This window comes from Solanum lycopersicum, chromosome 11 (assembly GCF_036512215.1).
Source record: "Solanum lycopersicum chromosome 11, SLM_r2.1".
NCBI lineage: Eukaryota > Viridiplantae > Streptophyta > Magnoliopsida > Solanales > Solanaceae > Solanum > Solanum lycopersicum.
In genome coordinates, this window is record NC_090810.1 from 2,042,468 (window position 1) to 2,059,815 (window position 17,348).

The 17,348-nt window shown below is 37.1% G+C and overlaps 1 protein-coding gene across 2 annotated transcripts; it reads right to left on the minus strand.

Moving 5' to 3' along the window:
- Window positions 1-4,375: 4,375 nt before the first annotated feature.
- LOC101267370 (uncharacterized) lies at window positions 4,376-16,562 on the minus strand. Of its 2 annotated transcripts, none has more exons than XM_004249916.5 (16): window positions 16,407-16,562; window positions 14,839-15,344; window positions 14,370-14,598; window positions 13,019-13,293; window positions 11,515-11,682; window positions 10,647-11,423; window positions 10,472-10,563; window positions 9,792-9,854; window positions 9,596-9,684; window positions 9,433-9,498; window positions 7,916-8,581; window positions 7,595-7,669; window positions 7,316-7,386; window positions 7,174-7,231; window positions 5,681-5,876; window positions 4,376-5,278 (listed from the first exon to the last, which is right to left on the minus strand). In XM_004249916.5, exons 2-16 carry the CDS (start codon window positions 15,249-15,251, stop codon window positions 4,614-4,616), a joined length of 3,903 nt encoding a protein of 1,300 aa, XP_004249964.1. In that variant the 5' UTR covers window positions 15,252-15,344; window positions 16,407-16,562; the 3' UTR covers window positions 4,376-4,613. The 2 variants fall into 2 exon arrangements, with proteins under 2 accessions (XP_004249964.1, XP_010312527.1); XM_010314225.4 differs by having other exon boundaries at window positions 14,397-14,598; window positions 16,407-16,558.
- Window positions 16,563-17,348: the final 786 nt, after the last annotated feature.

The following is a 17,348-nucleotide window of genomic DNA, read 5'->3' on the forward strand; positions in this document are numbered from 1 at the left end:
GTAACCAACTGTCTGTGCTTCACTGAAATAGAGGATAGTTAAAAAGGACCTTGACTTAAATGGGTAGTTAAGCACCAAAATCTATATAAATTAAAGATGTCTTTACCTTCAACTACAACAAACTATCCAGCAAGTTACTGAATATTATTTTATAAGGTAAAAGTTTTACTGGAAGGGTACCAAGAAAGTAATAAAAGGTCACATAAAGGAAAAAGAACTCCAAAAAGAAAAATAGGCTACAAGACTTCCCTTCCTAACAAATCTAGAAAATCCATTAATTGGTTCAAACTAACTATTGAACTACTTCTACACAAGAAGAACAGATTCTGCAAACGACTATCTTTTACCCTAAAAATTGGAGATCTGTGTTCTTCAAAGCAGGCCTTGTACCTTTCCAGCCATATTGTCCAGAAATTTACAGTGGAATAGTCCTCTGTATCTCTGCTTATTCTCTTTGTGAGTAACTTTACCTGTTGTTGCAAACTTTATATTAAACCTCTCACATTCTGAGGCATCACCCATGCAATAACACAGATACTTTAGAAATAATTCCAGCATTGTTAGAAACTCTCTGAAATGGATAAACAGGTACTCCACTATTTCTTGATCTTCTTAACACAAGTAAAGCATACAAAGACAACAACATACTCAATGTGATCCCACAAGGGTCTGGGGAGGGTGAAGTGTACGTAGATTTTACTTCTATCTCAAGGTAGAGAGGTTGTTTCTGATAGACCTACAGCTTAAGGAAAAAACAGTCCAAAGCAGTAAAGAGAAATAAAGAAGTCAGAGAAGAAAATTATAGACAAACTAACAAATCATCCTAAACAATAGTCATTAACAAGATAAAACGATAATGGAAATACAAAAAACAACAGATAGTAACCGAACACAGAGGACAAGAAACTACAAGAGTAATACTACGACTAAAAGTATGGCTAGTAGTACAGAAGAATAAGCGAGAGACAGCAGTTAACTATTTTACCCTAATTTGTGTCCTCCATAACCTCCTATCTAAGAGGACATGTCTAAGATCATGTCCTCGATAAACTGAAGTAATGTCATGCCCCTAATCACCTCTCCCCAATATTTTTCGATCCGACTCTACCTCTCTTGAATCCATCCATAGCCAACATCTAACAACTCTGCAATCGGGCATCCATGCATCTCTTGTGCACATGCCCAAACCATCTTGGTCTCATTTCCCGCATCTTGTCCATTATTGAGGCCACTGCTACCTTGTCCCGAATATCTTCATTCATAATGTCATTTCTTCTGTTATGCCCACACATTTATCTCAACATCCTCATCTACACAATTTACACAATTTTCATCTTCTAAACGAAGTTCTTGACGGCCAACACTCTGCTCCATACAGCATAGCCGGTTTAACCACCACTCGGAAGAACTTGCCTCTAAGTTTTTGTGGACCTTCTTATCACACATGATTCCAAATCCGAACCTCTATTTCATCCACCATGCACCTATACAATGTGTGACATCATCGTCAATCTCCCTATTTCCTCGGTAACAGACCTAATACTTGAAACTTCCTCGACTAAATGATCAGTGTATCAAGCTTCACTTTGACGTCAAGCTCAAACGTTAAGTCATATAACTTGCATTCCAAATATTCTATCTTGGTTCTACTCCACCTGATCCCTTTAGACTCAAGGTTTGCCTCCAAATCTCAAGCTTGGCGTTAACTCCACCTCGGTTCTCGTCAATCAGTTTCAACACAAGTAGCATCTGTTACATAAATATGAAACCCCTTTTTTGCAGATTATTGTGTTAAAACATACCCCCCCCCCCCAACCATGTTGCAACCACCCATTTTGACCTGGCTTCTTTGTTAACATGCTGTAGCAATTCTATCTGAGAAATTTTTTGCCCTTGCCTGATTCTATTTGTCGAAGGAATTGGCAGCAGTCCTCTACCTCCCAATGTTCAAATTCCTTCTAAACTCTTGCTGCCAACCAGAATTTGAGTGAAAATCTGCCACATTGCCATTCCTTTTAGTTGAGCAATTGAATAAAGTAGGGAATCAGTCCTTCAGGCATGCATCACCAGCCCATAGATCTGTCCAGAATTTAATGTTAGCTCCATGCCCATCTCCAGAATTTAATGTTAGCTTCCTGCCCACCTCCAGCAGTAGGGTATTATAAGCATATAGAATCTGAGATAGAAAGCATTTCATTTACATTTTTTGGAGGGGTTCTTCTGGCCTTTGAAGCCATCACCAGGCTAAAGATAAAACTGAGTTACAAGAAATGCTTTCTATCTTCTTCACACAACAGTAGGGTATCATCAGCATATAGAACACTATCACCACCAGTTCTTCCAAAGCTCATTCCTTTTATCCAGCCAAAATTTTCTGCCGTCCCTATCATCATGCTAAGAACTTCCATCACCAAAGTAAAGAAATAAGGAGTTAACAAATCTCCTAGTCTAATCCTCTTTAAGATTTAAAGAAACCAAGTGGGCTCCCTCTGATCATAAAGGAAACTCTAACGGTGGATATGCAATATACCTGATCCATCCAATCCATTAATCACCAAAATTTGTTCTATTACAAAATATTTTGCAGATACGACCAATTGACATGGTCATAAGCCTTTTCTAGATCAAGCTTACAAGCTATCCCTTTCTTTTTTGACTTCAGTAGATGATCAAGACATTCATTGGCCACTATAGCTGCATCAGTTATTTGCTCCCTTGTAAAAGCATTCTGATTGGCTGAAAATAGCTAATCAATAACAAGCTTGATTCTTTCTGCCAAAAGTTTAGCAATTATCCTATAAATACTCCCTAACAGACTGATCGGCCTGAAACCTTTCACCTCAACCACCCCCTTCTCTTTTTGGAACTAGAGCAAGATAGGTGGCATTTAAGCTTTTAACAAAAGATCTTTTCTGATAGAATGCTTCCACTGTTCTCCAGATGTGATCCTTCACTGTGTTCCAGTATCTTTTTAGAAATGAAGATTAAAACTATCTAGGCCTGGAACTGTCTCCTTTGAAGGATTTAATGACAGCTTCTAACTCCTATACAGTAAAATTTCTCTGCAGCCATTCCTTCTCATTTTCGGGGAGCCTACTCAAGTTCTCATCTTCCCAACTCAGTCTCCATTCTTCTGTTTACCTGAATAATTAGTCATAAAAGCCTTGGATGTGAACCGTTATGACCTTCTCATCATCCACCAGTTCCTCATCAATTACTATTTAGTCAATACAATTATATATCTTGTGTGCATTGGCCTGTTTGTGAAAAAAAACTTTATATTTCTTTCATCATATTTGGTCCATAGACACCAAGAATTTTGTCTTCATGAGATCTCTTCAGCTTGTGCAGCTTCTCGAACTCCCTTTTGATTGAATTCCTCTCTGCTTCGGTCTGTTCCTCATTCTTATTGCCCCTTGCACCATAATCAATTATTTCCAACCTTAGCAAGGCTTTATTTTTCTTTTTCCTCTAAGTTCCAAAAATATATACACACAAGTAACACCGTGTTACAGAAAATGGTAACTGTGTACCTCCTAGATCTATGGAATTCGTGCACCGGATAGCAACACAATCAAGCAAGCATTCTTACCAGAGCTTTGGTACATAGTCATCAAAGATGTCATTCGCAATGGGCGTATACAATATAAGTACAGCAATTCCATCGTAAAAGTAAAATCTGTCTTTAAAGAAGTAAAGTAAGAAACACGGAACACATGATGAAAATTCAATCTATCTGCATAGTTTGGTAATTAATCATCAAAGGACTACACAACAAAAACTGGAGCAATTCAATAACTTATTGATAGAAACAATCTTAATTAATTGTGCATGTCCAGAAACCAGAGAAGTGTTCTAGAAACAAACTGGATGGATTAAGGATTATGTTTACAAGTATATATAAATGTACAATGTGAGGGAGAAGAATCACAACTGAGAAATGTTTATGTTAAAGTTGTGACTCACTTTATCAAAGATTGGTTAAGGCAAAGGATGAGTTACCTGTCGGCTACCTAACCAAACATTTCTCACGCTGACGGCTGACCTGTACTTGGCTGGTGATGATACTCTTAGCACCTGCTAAGGAAGAAGCGACTGTTTTGACAGGTGAATATGCTCATGGTACTCATCAGCATTTATCTGCAGCTAAAAAATGATAATCAAGAAGTAAAGAAATTACATATAAGATTACAGCGTAGTCCCGGACTCATGAGCTGCAGACAGTAAGTGAAGGATTAGCAAAACCAAAAGACTGAATAGCCAAGTGTCAGATTCTTATGCTCATATACAAGCTTTAAGAAAACATAATATTAACCAGGTAAAAATGTCAAAACAGCAATAAATTAGGAAAAGGATCAGGAAACACTACAAAAGATGATCAAACAAAATTGCCCTTGCAATCTTTGCTAATTAGTTTACAAGGAAACATTGCCTGAATTTAAACAATGAGGACTTTCTAGCATTCCCTTCAAATAAGTATACAAAAATGGCCATAATTACAAGTGCTACTTGGCCAGAGATCTCTTAACCTATCATTTCTTGAACAAGCAAAAGATCTTTCTCTACTGAACAGTTAAATAGTCCATAAGAATGTACAATGAGCAGTCACACTGTCAAAACATATTTAACTCAGAAAGGTCGTCCATTGGTATTTCAAGTCCGTCACCATTTTCTTCTGTCAAACCATCAACATCAAAGTTGAACCAAGAATTGAAATCTTGAGGCGCCCCAAGATCAGATTCTACTCCTAGATCTTCTATCGCATCAATGTCATTCAGTGGCAAATTCATGCCGTCAGCAGATTCTTTCCTCTCCATTGATGAATTAACATCACCCTCTCTTTTTCTGTTACCACTGGCATTGACCAATTCTCCAGAACCATTAGCAGAAGGGTAAACTGGATGTGTCGTGATCCCCGTGAATTTGTTAAAAGATCCACTAACGGATGTAGAAAGCTGAGCTGTCTTGTGTTTGGGCTTTGTTTTTGTTTTGCGCTCACCCTTGGAATTCCCCAGTGAACGCCCAGCTTTTGCATTTGCATTTCTCGCTAAAGAATCCCTATCTCTTTCGCTTCTCTTTCCTTTGGCACCACCTAGAAGAGTTCCACCAAGAGTAGAAGTGGCTCTGAAAGCAGCACCAGCGCCAACATCATCAAGCAGTACTTTTTTCCTCCCTCTATTTATTATCGGCCCATTTTTAGCAAAAGCATGATCAGATTGATGATTGAACCTTTCATATGGATCAACCAGAACACCATCAGCTCTAACAGGGCACGAGCCTGTGTAACAAGAGAAATGTCAGCTATTACAGCACGTCTGATAAGAGCAAGACTAGATAAACACATGACAAAACTAAAATTGACCATGTGAAGATGAAGGAACAATTTGTTTTCAAAAATGAGCATTTGTCAGAAACGGTGCCAGTAATTACTACCCAGCTAAGAAGAACAAAGCGTGCAAGACATAAACGAAAGATATTAAAGCATAAGAAGATCAAATTATAATTTTATAGAAAGAAAAAAGAACTCCTGTTAGAACAAGAATTAACATATTTGGTTGACCCAGAGCAGGAAATAGAAAATATTGTGACTAGCTCAAAGTTGTCAAAGCATAGTCAGCACAGTGTCATTCCAATATATATGATAACTCAATAATGAAAAGCTTTATTAGCAACTGCATACCAGCCAAAAGATCTGCCTCATTAATACGAGGAGGTGCGGCAAAAATAATGTCATGGAGCACTGGCTCGCTAAAGCAACTAGTTCTACTATCCTCAAACTTCCTACACCTGGAAAGTGTTCTCTTTGCAAAAGACAATGCAACCGGTTTTGACACCTTAGGAATCCCATTTTTGGAAGCTAAAGTTCCTCGAGTCGCCTGTCAAATTAATCCAAAAGATATGCAGTTAATAATCTGAATCACAAAGTTGGGTCACATCCATATGCTGCAGTAAGTTAATTATGAAATCTCCAGTGATTAATATACTGCACAGCATAAGGAATTAAGGATGATAAATTCAAATTCCCAAAAATCAGGTTACCATAAACAGATAAAGTGTCAAAATATTACATGATTAATTCACTTCAGCCATGTTTTTTTAATTATTATTATAAAGGCAACTTTCACTTCAGCCATGTTTATGTATGAATTCTCTTGGATTTGTGAGTAGCAATGTCAGTATGCTAGCTAGTGAATCATAGTTGAGTATGCAATATATATGTATGTTGCCAAGATCCTTTGCCGGAGATAAAGGTATGTAAAGAAATATAGCAAAGAAAAAAAATAAAGTTTCACAATTCTTTTCATTGGTGAAATAAAGTTACATCATTTTAATTATAATACGCCTTATTCAATAGTGGATCTCCTAATATCTTTAATAGCGGAAAACTGTTCTAGCATGTGTAAGTTGGGTTTCTATGGAAAGAAAGGAATACTGGGTGTTTTGAGGGAAAAGAAATCACTTTTGGTGTAAACTCCAGGATGTATTTAAGATACAGAAAAACTCACTACATGAATAAGTCTTTAGTGTAGAGCCCATCCCTTCCTTTTTTTCTTTGCTCTTTTTAAATTTTGCGCAGGGGGAGTCCATTCTTATGATTTCCTATCACCATCTACGTGTCTGGTTTTGTTTTATTTATAAAATTTCTTTTGTACCGAGAGTGAGATAAATCACCTGCTCTATCTTTTTTATTGGGCCCACCCCTCTACCCTTCCTCTTTATTTTTTATTTTTTGAACTCTGGGCATGACAATAGCCATTTTTTCAACAAAATCATATTTGACCTGAAAAAATCTATACTAGGATCAAATTTTCTTTGGTGGGCATCTTATAATTGAACTTTAGAATTTATTCAATGTATCAAACCTTAATCCATCTGAAAACCAGAACTGGATTCAAACATAGAAAGAAGTACCACATTTGTGTTTCAGATCACATATTACACAGTCAGTTACTTTGAGCAAGCTTCTAGAGTTTTAGTTTCCTCCCAAATCTATGATTGCTCTGGTCAACAACGTATACGCCTTATAGTCTAGGATGGTCATATATAGTAATTATGTATAAATATCCTTCACAACATTTTGCAACCAAAATCAGTGTTCTTCAGGCGCTACAACATTAAGCACAGTATAAGAAACATATCATGACCGTACAGATAAAAGAGTGCAACCCTTACCAAGAGCTTTTTGTAAGCTAGCTCAACAAGTTTATTCATTGCAATCTGCTCAGGGTCCCTGGAAATTCAGTTGAGTTTATAAGGCACACATTAATCCAAAATGCAGAGAAATAAGCAAACCTGATGACATCTAATATCTTACCATCCTTCCAAGTCTTTGCCTTCTTGAATTGCTTTAGATATTTTCTCCATATATGTTTTCTTTTTACCAATCTACAGGAAATAGAACAAATGATATACTTCAGTTACAGCATGTGAAGAAAGATGTCCATATAGACCTGAAAGCGATGGTCTTTGTCCACCCATCTGTTCTCAATGTTCTTGAGAACATTAGATTTGCTGGCATATTTGGCAACAACAAACAGGGAAAAAGACGGAAAATGAGTAAATTATTAGGACGCTAATAATGACAGAAGACAACCTCTTGATAGAGTCCCTTCTCCAGCTGCATAATTTCCTGGTTGATGACTTCATCTTCTTTATCATCTAAACCAGGCTGTAACAATTATGCAAAAAGACAAGGAAAAATTAAAATCAAATAATCTTAGGTACAAATGTTAAAATAAAGCATATGATTTTGTTCCAACTAGAGAATAATACTACTCAGACGCACCCAAAGTAAAATATGCAAATTAATAAGCATTGAGGAGGGAAGGAAAATGATAGGGGGAAATCTCAAAATCACAGGCTAAATGAAAGACGAGAATATCCTTCATTTTGTTACCAATTGGAGAAAGCATACCACAGGTTCAATATAAAGGCCAATGCTCTGCAATTCTAGCAAGAGTTTATCATCAAAAGCCATCTGTGCATATTGACGTTCAAATGAGGAAATACCGAAACTGTTAATCTGCAACCTTTGAGGTACATCCGTATCACATTCAGAAAGGCCTACAAACAGCCCAACCTCTGAATGCAAATATCCATTATTTCCTCGTGACATCTCATCACTGTATTGAGGTCCTTGGACATCAGGGTTTCGATGATACACACCATACCCATTGCAGGAAACAAACTCATTACCAGTCCCATTTTTCTTTATCTGAGAACTAAAAACTGTATCATACTCAACTTCAGTCCTATTCATTTTTCTACTCTGAGAATCAATGACACCATGCAATAAAGTTTCTGGACCATTCTGTGGTGACATAAATAAGTCAAACCCATTTTCTTCACATTCTTCAATGTCATCCTCTACAATTAGAGCTGACAGTACTCTTTGGTAAAGTGGAGTAACTTTGTCAAATATTCTATCTGAGTCAACTTTCGCACTTAGAATAGAATCATGAAATTGATCGACCAGTTCTGTATCAGATGACACTTTCGAGCCATTTTGATTATTGATGCATCTGTTCTTCTCAACAGATGGAGAATCAGAAACAGAAGTTCCATCATGAGCATGACCACCCTGGGAAAGCAAGCATCAAGAGAAGTATTTAGCTAAAGCAAAGTTGCCAACAACATATGATATATTGTTAAAATGAAATCTTATTTCACAACAGGCAGCAGTAAAATATGAGACTTGGAAAGACATGTCGAATATTTTAATTAATATAAATAATCTAGGCAATCCGTTCAAGCACTTCACGGTAAGCATAAAAGGGACAAACCAGACTTGCACGGGGAGGTAACAGTTAGGAAGCTCCAGCTAGAGAGTGACTGAAGCATGTCATGTGATACAGATCAATAAAACTAGAAGTAAGGATAAAGGAACGCATTCTCCAAATACAAGATGGCTAGAGAACATCTGCTGTTTTATTAGTTACTCTCTTGAAATTAGCGGGGTAAAAAAAATGTCAAAGTTGGATTTGATTCAAGTAACAATGACCAGGAATTACTAACAATACACTCAAATACAATACGAAGCTTTTATACAGTAGTGGACTGCAAGCAACAAAATGAAAAAGATGGCAGAAACCACCAACTAACAAAAACAGAAAATAACCGCTTGCAAAAGAATTTCAGGTGGTGGTACAGGGATTGAGGCTAACATATAAACGAAAATGAAACACGAAAAGCTACGAGGAGAATATCTGACGAAGGTATATAGGAGGTTAATGAAGGGATTAAGCCCTCCACCCACCCACCCACCCAAGGCCCTAGCTCGCCCACCAGAAGCCAGTTTTCAATCCCCCAAAGCAAATGATAAACAGAGAAATGTTTTATCCTCCCACTCTTCACATAAACTATCTACCAACCAAATCACTGCTAAAAATAAGTTATGATACAGGAAAAAGATAATCAGGTATCAGTGGGTACCAGAACATTATTGGTACGATTTAGAGTTTGAGACAGATTAGCATGAGATTCCTCTGCTGATTTCAGCTGATAAAAACATCAAAGAACAAGACTTAATAAACATCCAATATCAGATAAAAGCAGATAGATGTGTGGTACAATCAAAATTATCATTAGTTGTCACCTGTTCCAGAAGGTAGGATTTCTCCTCTGCACTGACAGAAGCAAAAAGTCTATCCACTGTCTTCCAGAATGCACTTGGACATGCATGAACTACCACAGCAATCAAAATAAACTAAGTGCCTAATTGTTTATATTTTTTCCTACCAGAAAAGATGGAATCAAAAGAGTGAAAGAGAATTTTGATGTCAGACACATACTACTTGCATTATATGCCGAGTTTGCAGCAGCTAGGAGCTCCTCGCGGTCATCATCTGATTCCCCTGAAATGTGGAAAATGAGATAGCAATATTATTTGTTTGAGGCAGGAGGGAAACCAGAACCACCTAGATAATATGCCAATTGTCAGCCTGCACTAAGGGCAGCACCAAAACTACCAACCTAAATATCAAACAGTTGAACTCAACAATAACTGGAGATTGGTCACACAAAGATTAGTGTCAAAGGACAAAGATACAAGATTAGCCATTTCCTATTCCTTTATTTCACCCCCTTCATTTCTTTGTCCACAATCATATACCAGCTCATTCTAACAAACTGATAATGTAATGAAAACTGACTTTACATTTCAGTGAACAGAAGGAAATACAAAAATAAATCAGTTTTTCTCTTCTCCAATGCATCACATCATACCACCTGCATATTCTTCACCACATAAGAAGGTGGGCACACACAGAGACTGCTAGAAACTAGAAGCCCAAATCATGGATAAAGGCAAATGAATTCATTAAAAGACAAAATACAGACGGCTAGAAACTGGGGAAAAAATCTTGGAAAAGGGCAAACTGGTTCATTACAAATTTAAGAAACATACTCCACATTAGTGAAGGAAAACTTTACACTGAGATACTTGATTTATTTAAGTAAATGAGGGACTTACCAGTGAAATCAGGAGAACCACTGCTCAGAGGATTCCCAAAACGAGAAAACCCTTTGCGTTCCAAGTGCTTTTTCAAAGGACGGCCTGACTTACTGCCACAATCAAATATGATTAAGTTAATGGAGAAGAGAAGCAGCAAAAGCGCAAGAAACTTCTTCAGTTAAAAGACCAGAACCTTCCGTGCTTTTCAGAAGCCGGCCTCGAGTTACGAAGTGGTTTCGCTGTGACTTGATTTTCAAACTTCTCCCTTGTAGGAGAAATGCTACTCCTAGAAAATGCCGACCCTCTTCCACTTCGGCCTTGTCTACGCACGCCATCACCTGTTTCTCCTTTGACAAGAAATTTGTTCTTCTTCATATGTGAGGTAGACACCCCATTACTCTGAACAGTATTTACAGGTTTTTCTTCACCTTCACAAGTAACACCACCCTTTTCTTTTAATCTGCTTTCACCAGCACCAGATTCTTCACTGTCAGAGAGTCTGGTAGGGGATAAAACACTATCAGCTTTAACTTTAAGGTTTTGCGTAAGATTGCTGGCATCCTTTGAAAGAATAGAACCACTTGTTACACCAGGAGTTAACCTAGCTCCAAAATCAGAAGGTGAACATGCCTCTGATGGCACCTCCACCTCGTCCTGGTTTGAAACTGGTGAGATAAGATTAGCCCTCCTTGTACGAGAAATTTTTTGCGGCCTCTGACCAATCCATTGTGTTATGGGTGGAGACGAGGATCCTGTGGGTAATGGACGTTTGCGATTATTGACCCCACCTACAGCAAGATTTTTGTTGACATTTGGGGGCTGTTCCCAGCTTTCCAAGGTTCCAGGTAAACGGGGAATGTTAGAGGGTGAATTAGCAGCAGCAAGGGAGCCACTCCGTGGTGCCCTTGAGGCCTTCCCTTTTGCTATTGGACTGGGACAGACAGCATGGTTCTCCTCATGACTATTCAACCTAGAGGAAGAAAACCACATAGTAAGAATTCGGCCTGACAACACCCATTAGTTAGGAGATAAAAACAAATGTATTGCAAACCAAGACATACTTAATGCTTCCTTTTCCCAGCACCCGCTCTTTATTCAAACCAGCAGTTGGATCCCTAGAAAGAGCAGACTTATCCTGTTCATTTTTAAGCATTGTACGAGCATTAACACCAGCAAGTGATGAGCCATCTGACTTATTAATGCTACCAGCACCATTTGATATTCCCGACCTGTGCAAAAGAGTTCGTTACAACATAAATAGTTATTCTTCTTAAGCCAGTGTTAGGTAACAAAGATGGTGCAAAAAATGAAAAATAACAAAAAGGCATCCTGAAGAGAGAATGTCCTAAGATCACAGTAGTCAAAAATGCATGATAAAGCATCAAACTATGTATCCAATTTCAGTTTAAGTTCCTTAGCTCAACCTAAAAAATAAAGGTCAAATGTGATTCCTTTTGAAGTCTTCGCATTTGGACAATAAATATTTTTATCAGGGCCGTGAAAAGCAGCTATTCACACGAAAAAACAGCAAAACAAAGAATGAATAAAAGATTGAAGGCACAGGAAATGAATGATTCTGTTTAACCGAGTCTAACTAGAATCATATCAATCAATCACTAGAGGCTGGTAGAAGCAGTGTTATCAAAACAAAAAATCGCAAAAAAAACCCTAAGCTCCAATAAACCATGGGCTTTAATGAAAGAAGGCGCAAGGGGAGAAAAAATACAATAACTATGTTTAGTCCAAGACTAATAATTTAAAAGCATGAAGAACAAATATAATGAAGAAATTGAAAAATAATAACGATTAAGTGAAATAGCAGTTGTTTAGTCTCATCTCTTTAGAAGAGGTTCGTTGGCAAAGAAAAGTATGTCTTAGACCTTCATGACGACACTAAAGCGCACATTAAGTGAGGCGAAGAACTCAACACATTTTAAGCCTCACTTCAGGGCTTAAGCGCACCTTTTATAACATTGGGTAGAATACGATTCTCCTTTACTTAAGTAGGCTTACCTGCAAAGAACTGGTACTTGATCTGACGAGGGCTGTCTTGAAGGCAATAAACCAAAGAGGACACTCAACTTAATAGATATGGTAGAACATTTGCTCTTCACTGGTTATTCTCCCAGGTAAATTCTTCACATTCCAACTAAAACAATGCTTAATGCTTAAACTGCTGCCTTAGAAGAGTACAGCAATTCAATGAAGTAAGGAACTTCCCGCTATATCTTACAACAAAATATGAAGTAATTCCTTTATTTCTTAAACCTATCTGGAATTAGACAATATTGAATAGAAATGTTCCAACACTTCCTCGAAGTGAAAATTGCAATCCTGTACCAAAACCATCTACAAAGATCTATGGTCTTGTACAACTGAGAGCAAGAGGCATCATCAATTGGTTCAAACTTAAAGTAATGTGTTAACTCAACAAAGCCAGAGAACCTAAACCAGACTATCCTTCATCTTAAATGGCAAATAGTTAAACCAAACACTCTTATATAGAACTTAATGACATCAACATGGAAGTGATGTTATTAGAAATAATTCCAGAATAACATTTACCTGAAACCAGGGGAATCAGAAGGTGACAAGCCAGGTTCACTGGCAAGTCTATGGTGCTGCATTCGTTTAGGCTCTCCATCATTCTCCAAGGGCCTTGAAATGACAGCACCAACTGATCGTTTCCTTTTCATTTTTTTGTCCCAACCTTCACCTCCAGCTGGCAATCTGCGAATCTTTTCTTCGGACATATCAGAATCGGCATTGCTATCTTTTAACATGTCTCGATCTTTCACTATCATAGGCTGCCTGGATAGAGCACTATTCCGGTACTCCGCCTAAATTATATGGAAAAGGAAAAGATCAGTAGACTTTTTGATACAAGAAGATGTAGATGAAGCTTACAATACGCAGCAAGTAATATACAACAGTATTCATTCAACAGAAAGAAAAAATTTCATTAACCAAGCAATGCTAGATGATGGGCATAAGAAGATAGAATTCTTCCATTGCAAAACAAAAGAAGAAAGCAAACAGCCAAATGACAATTTATACTTGTGGAATATCTACAGGTTCCTCTAAGGGTGCAGAGAGGAAACAAGGCAAGTGGTATCATGCACCACCCACAAGAAATGAAAGTTCCACAGATGGCCCTTAATCTTGTCCTGCTACAATTCTCTCTGTCATTAGAAGAGTAACCAGAGGAAGATCCTCCTGGCACAGAACCTCCATCTTTGCAAGATCTAATGGTAGTTTAGTTAAAAGAAATCAAGATTTGAGAAACACCAGCCTCTCAATGCTTGTAAATGGAACTCGCAACAAAGTGAGTCCCTCCTACTTACAGTTAATTAATTAATTGAAAATCATGAGATATAAGGAGCTTTCCTTCATGTTAATTATTTACACAAAAATAAATAATATTCCATGATAGGGGACAATCTCTCTTCCTCTTACTGCGCTGGCATCATTCCCAGTCTTTTTTGAAACTTGAAGTATATATAATGCACACCTCTATTTTCTATACCCCGTGAAATAGATTTTCGTAATTCCTTCCATGAGCACCGTGGAGGAAAACCATATACAAGAGGTATACCAAATTGTAGAAAGCCAACACAAAGATACATTGTTCTCCGATATATCTTTTATGATCTACACCATTGTTCTACAAGTTATTTAGTAAAATCCTATATGAGCAGTTTTTCATCATCCTATGTGTTATTACTTATCGAAAAAAAAATACACAATGTGGTTATGCAGAAGAACATATATAAACGGAAAATAATAATTTTGGGGACATTATGCTGCCTTATCAACTTGATAAATAGCTCCTTTTCTTGGATAGAGCATAAAATTGTCACGAAAAGTAGTTGATTTAAGGTCAACAAATTTAAATAACATGATATCAATTACAAACCCGAGTTTCTGCCACTGATGTGCGTACACGCTTGTTAAGAGTACTATTCTTCAGCCGCTCCTCTATCTTCTGTGTTACAAGATCTGAAGGGCCTCGATGTATCTGTGTTCTTGAACCACCTAATCTCTCATTTGTTAACTGCTCATTCCTCTGTTGTTTCTTAGAAGGTATGCCTTCAGAATATTTTGACAGCTTATGCAAGTGTTCGTCAAGCTTTTTAGCTCTACCACTAGACCAAACAAAAAACAGCATCTCAGCAATGCAACTTGACTTTAAGGTAGGGTAAAATCCAATCGAAGTTTATCCAATACTCAATAAAGAATGCCATCAAGATGTTTAATTAGTACAAACACAAGAAAGAGAAGGAGAGTGCTGATCAGTGCAAGTAAAGATACAAAACCATGAAGAAGGATGCAACAGAACTGATTAGTCCAAAGAAAACTAGTTTATTATAAGAGGACAAAAGTACCTAGCTTTGTTGCACGACTCTGCAACACTATCTCTGAACTTCTTTAATTCATCACCAAAATGAAGTGGAGACTTCAAATGAGCAGCACCAAAAGAATTTTCTGAAGTGCTCCCAACAGTAAAGCCCAAAATTCTCCTCAACTCGCCTGAACGAGTATATTTTTGGTCACTCATTACAATTGGCTCCAGCATCAGGCATTGTGACAGGGAAGGCAAATCGCCCACGACTGCACCAGTTCCCCGGGATGCACCCTTCCCAGAACCAAATATACGGGTGTCTGAACTCTCTCTGAAGCTCCCAGACCTGTCCATACTGGGACCCATATAGCTCCCCTTAGGCCCATTGGTGTAGCTTCCAACAAAACCCGAGTCACTGCTAGCTGGAGTTAAGTTAAATCTCCCATTTCCAGCCATTTACAAACTCAGAACTAGAGCATTATATCTCAAACGAACTTTCCGTTTACAATTGGGTCCAGAAAAAAGATCAGCTTGTAATGAAGTTATAACCTTTAAAGACACAAGATAAGGGGCAATCAATGCCAGCTTTGAGAAAGAATCTCAGTACTAAAAATCCAGTGAAACATCATTCTCTGAAAGGCAAGCTCGCCAAAATTCAGGACTAAGACCTAGCAAATGCCCTTGAGAAACTATTTAATTTTCCTTTTCACTTGACACACCGTTCGGGAACCATGGATCATTACCTCACAAATAAATCTCTTCACAGCAAGAACTTAACACATTTTAACTAAAAACATAGCAAGAGCTTAACACATTACGACTAAAAACATAGCAACAATCTCATCACTACAAAATCTTAACACATTATAACTACAAAAATAGCAAGACACTTATAATCTTTTGTTGTTTAGGAAAATCCATTATTATTCCCACCGGCATTAGATTTTGGCAAAAGAAACACTTGAACATTTTATGGTTTTAATTGAGTTCCCAACAAAATTATCCATTTATTTGGGTAAATTAAACTGCATTTCATCAATGAACTATTAACTTCTCTAATTTTCAATACTGACCAACAAAAGTTCAATAAAAATTAAAACAAAACAATTCAACAACATAAACTCACACGACATAGCGTCTACACAAGTTGAAATCTTATCTAAAGCCATAAGTGACACTAAATTCCATAATCAAAGTATCAAGTAAAAAAAAATCGAAACTTTAGACTAAATTTAAGACATAAGATTCAAAAATCCTCAGTCCAATTCAACAGTAATAACAATAGAAGCGGAGTACTCCAAAAAACCTAGCCAGTAAGAAGAACAATTGAAACACACTGAATTCAAGCAAAAACTCAACCAAACAAACAAAATTCAGCTGAAATTCGTTGAGCTAAATGAACAAAACTCAAATTGAAATGCAGAATCACACAAAATCAACCATCACAACACTTCAACTGACCGTTCAAACCCTACTTCCAACAAAACTGAAAATCTAGGGTTTATCAACCCCAAACCCAACCCTCAACCCGTTAAACACTAAAAACCAACAAAATTCACACAGAATACGTCAATTAACAAGCACATAGATATCGTAAATTCGAAAACATACCCAGCATTCACTGATCGGAAGCGATCGAAGAGAGAGAAAATACAGCGAAAAGATGAAACGAAGAGAGAGAAAGTAATAAAGTGAAAGGGAAAAAAAAAGAGTTAAGAGAGAGAAACTGAAAAAAAAAAACAAACTTACACAAGTATAATGGTGGGCTTGATTTTTGTTTTTTCTTCTTCTTTTCGTTTTCGGCTAATTTTGGTTGACGCGGTTTGTTTAGCCCGCTTTAAAATTTAGGGGTAAAAAAGGAATTTTTTCAAGTAATTTGCAAAAAAAGTGTTGATCAAAAAACAAGGCTACTTTATGCAAATGATGAAAGTAGGAAGTGTACTTGTCTTGTCATAGAATTTTTTTGGATTTTATTTATATGATGAAAAGGATAGAGAAGGTATATAGGAGTGTGGGGTTTGGATTCTGATTTTATTAAATTCTCGATGATTAATCAAGATAGATAAGTTATGAAAGATGTGGATGTTAAGAGTGTCGTAGGATTTTGAGTTTTGACTAATGACTATTCAGGGAAACGAGGAGGAGATTTGAGAATTGAAAAAGATGAAACGATGTTGAATATTGCTAGGAATGAACGGAATTTGATGATGTGGGGTTTATGGTTTGTTATTCTGTAGGATTGAGTTTTTGACTGATGACTATTCGGGAAAACGAGGAGGAAATTTGAGAGCTGAAAAAGATGAAACAATGCTGAATATTGCTAGAAACGAATGGAATATGATGATGTGGGATTTATGGTTTGTTATTCTGTAGGGTTGAGTTTTTTACTGATGACTATTCAGAGAAACGAGGAGGAAATTTGAGAACTGGAAAAGATGAAATGATGTTGAATATTGCTAGGAATGAATGGAGCTTGACGGTATGGAGTTTAGAGTTTGTTATTCTGTAGGGTTGAATTTTTGACTGATGACTATTCGAAAAAACGACGAGGAA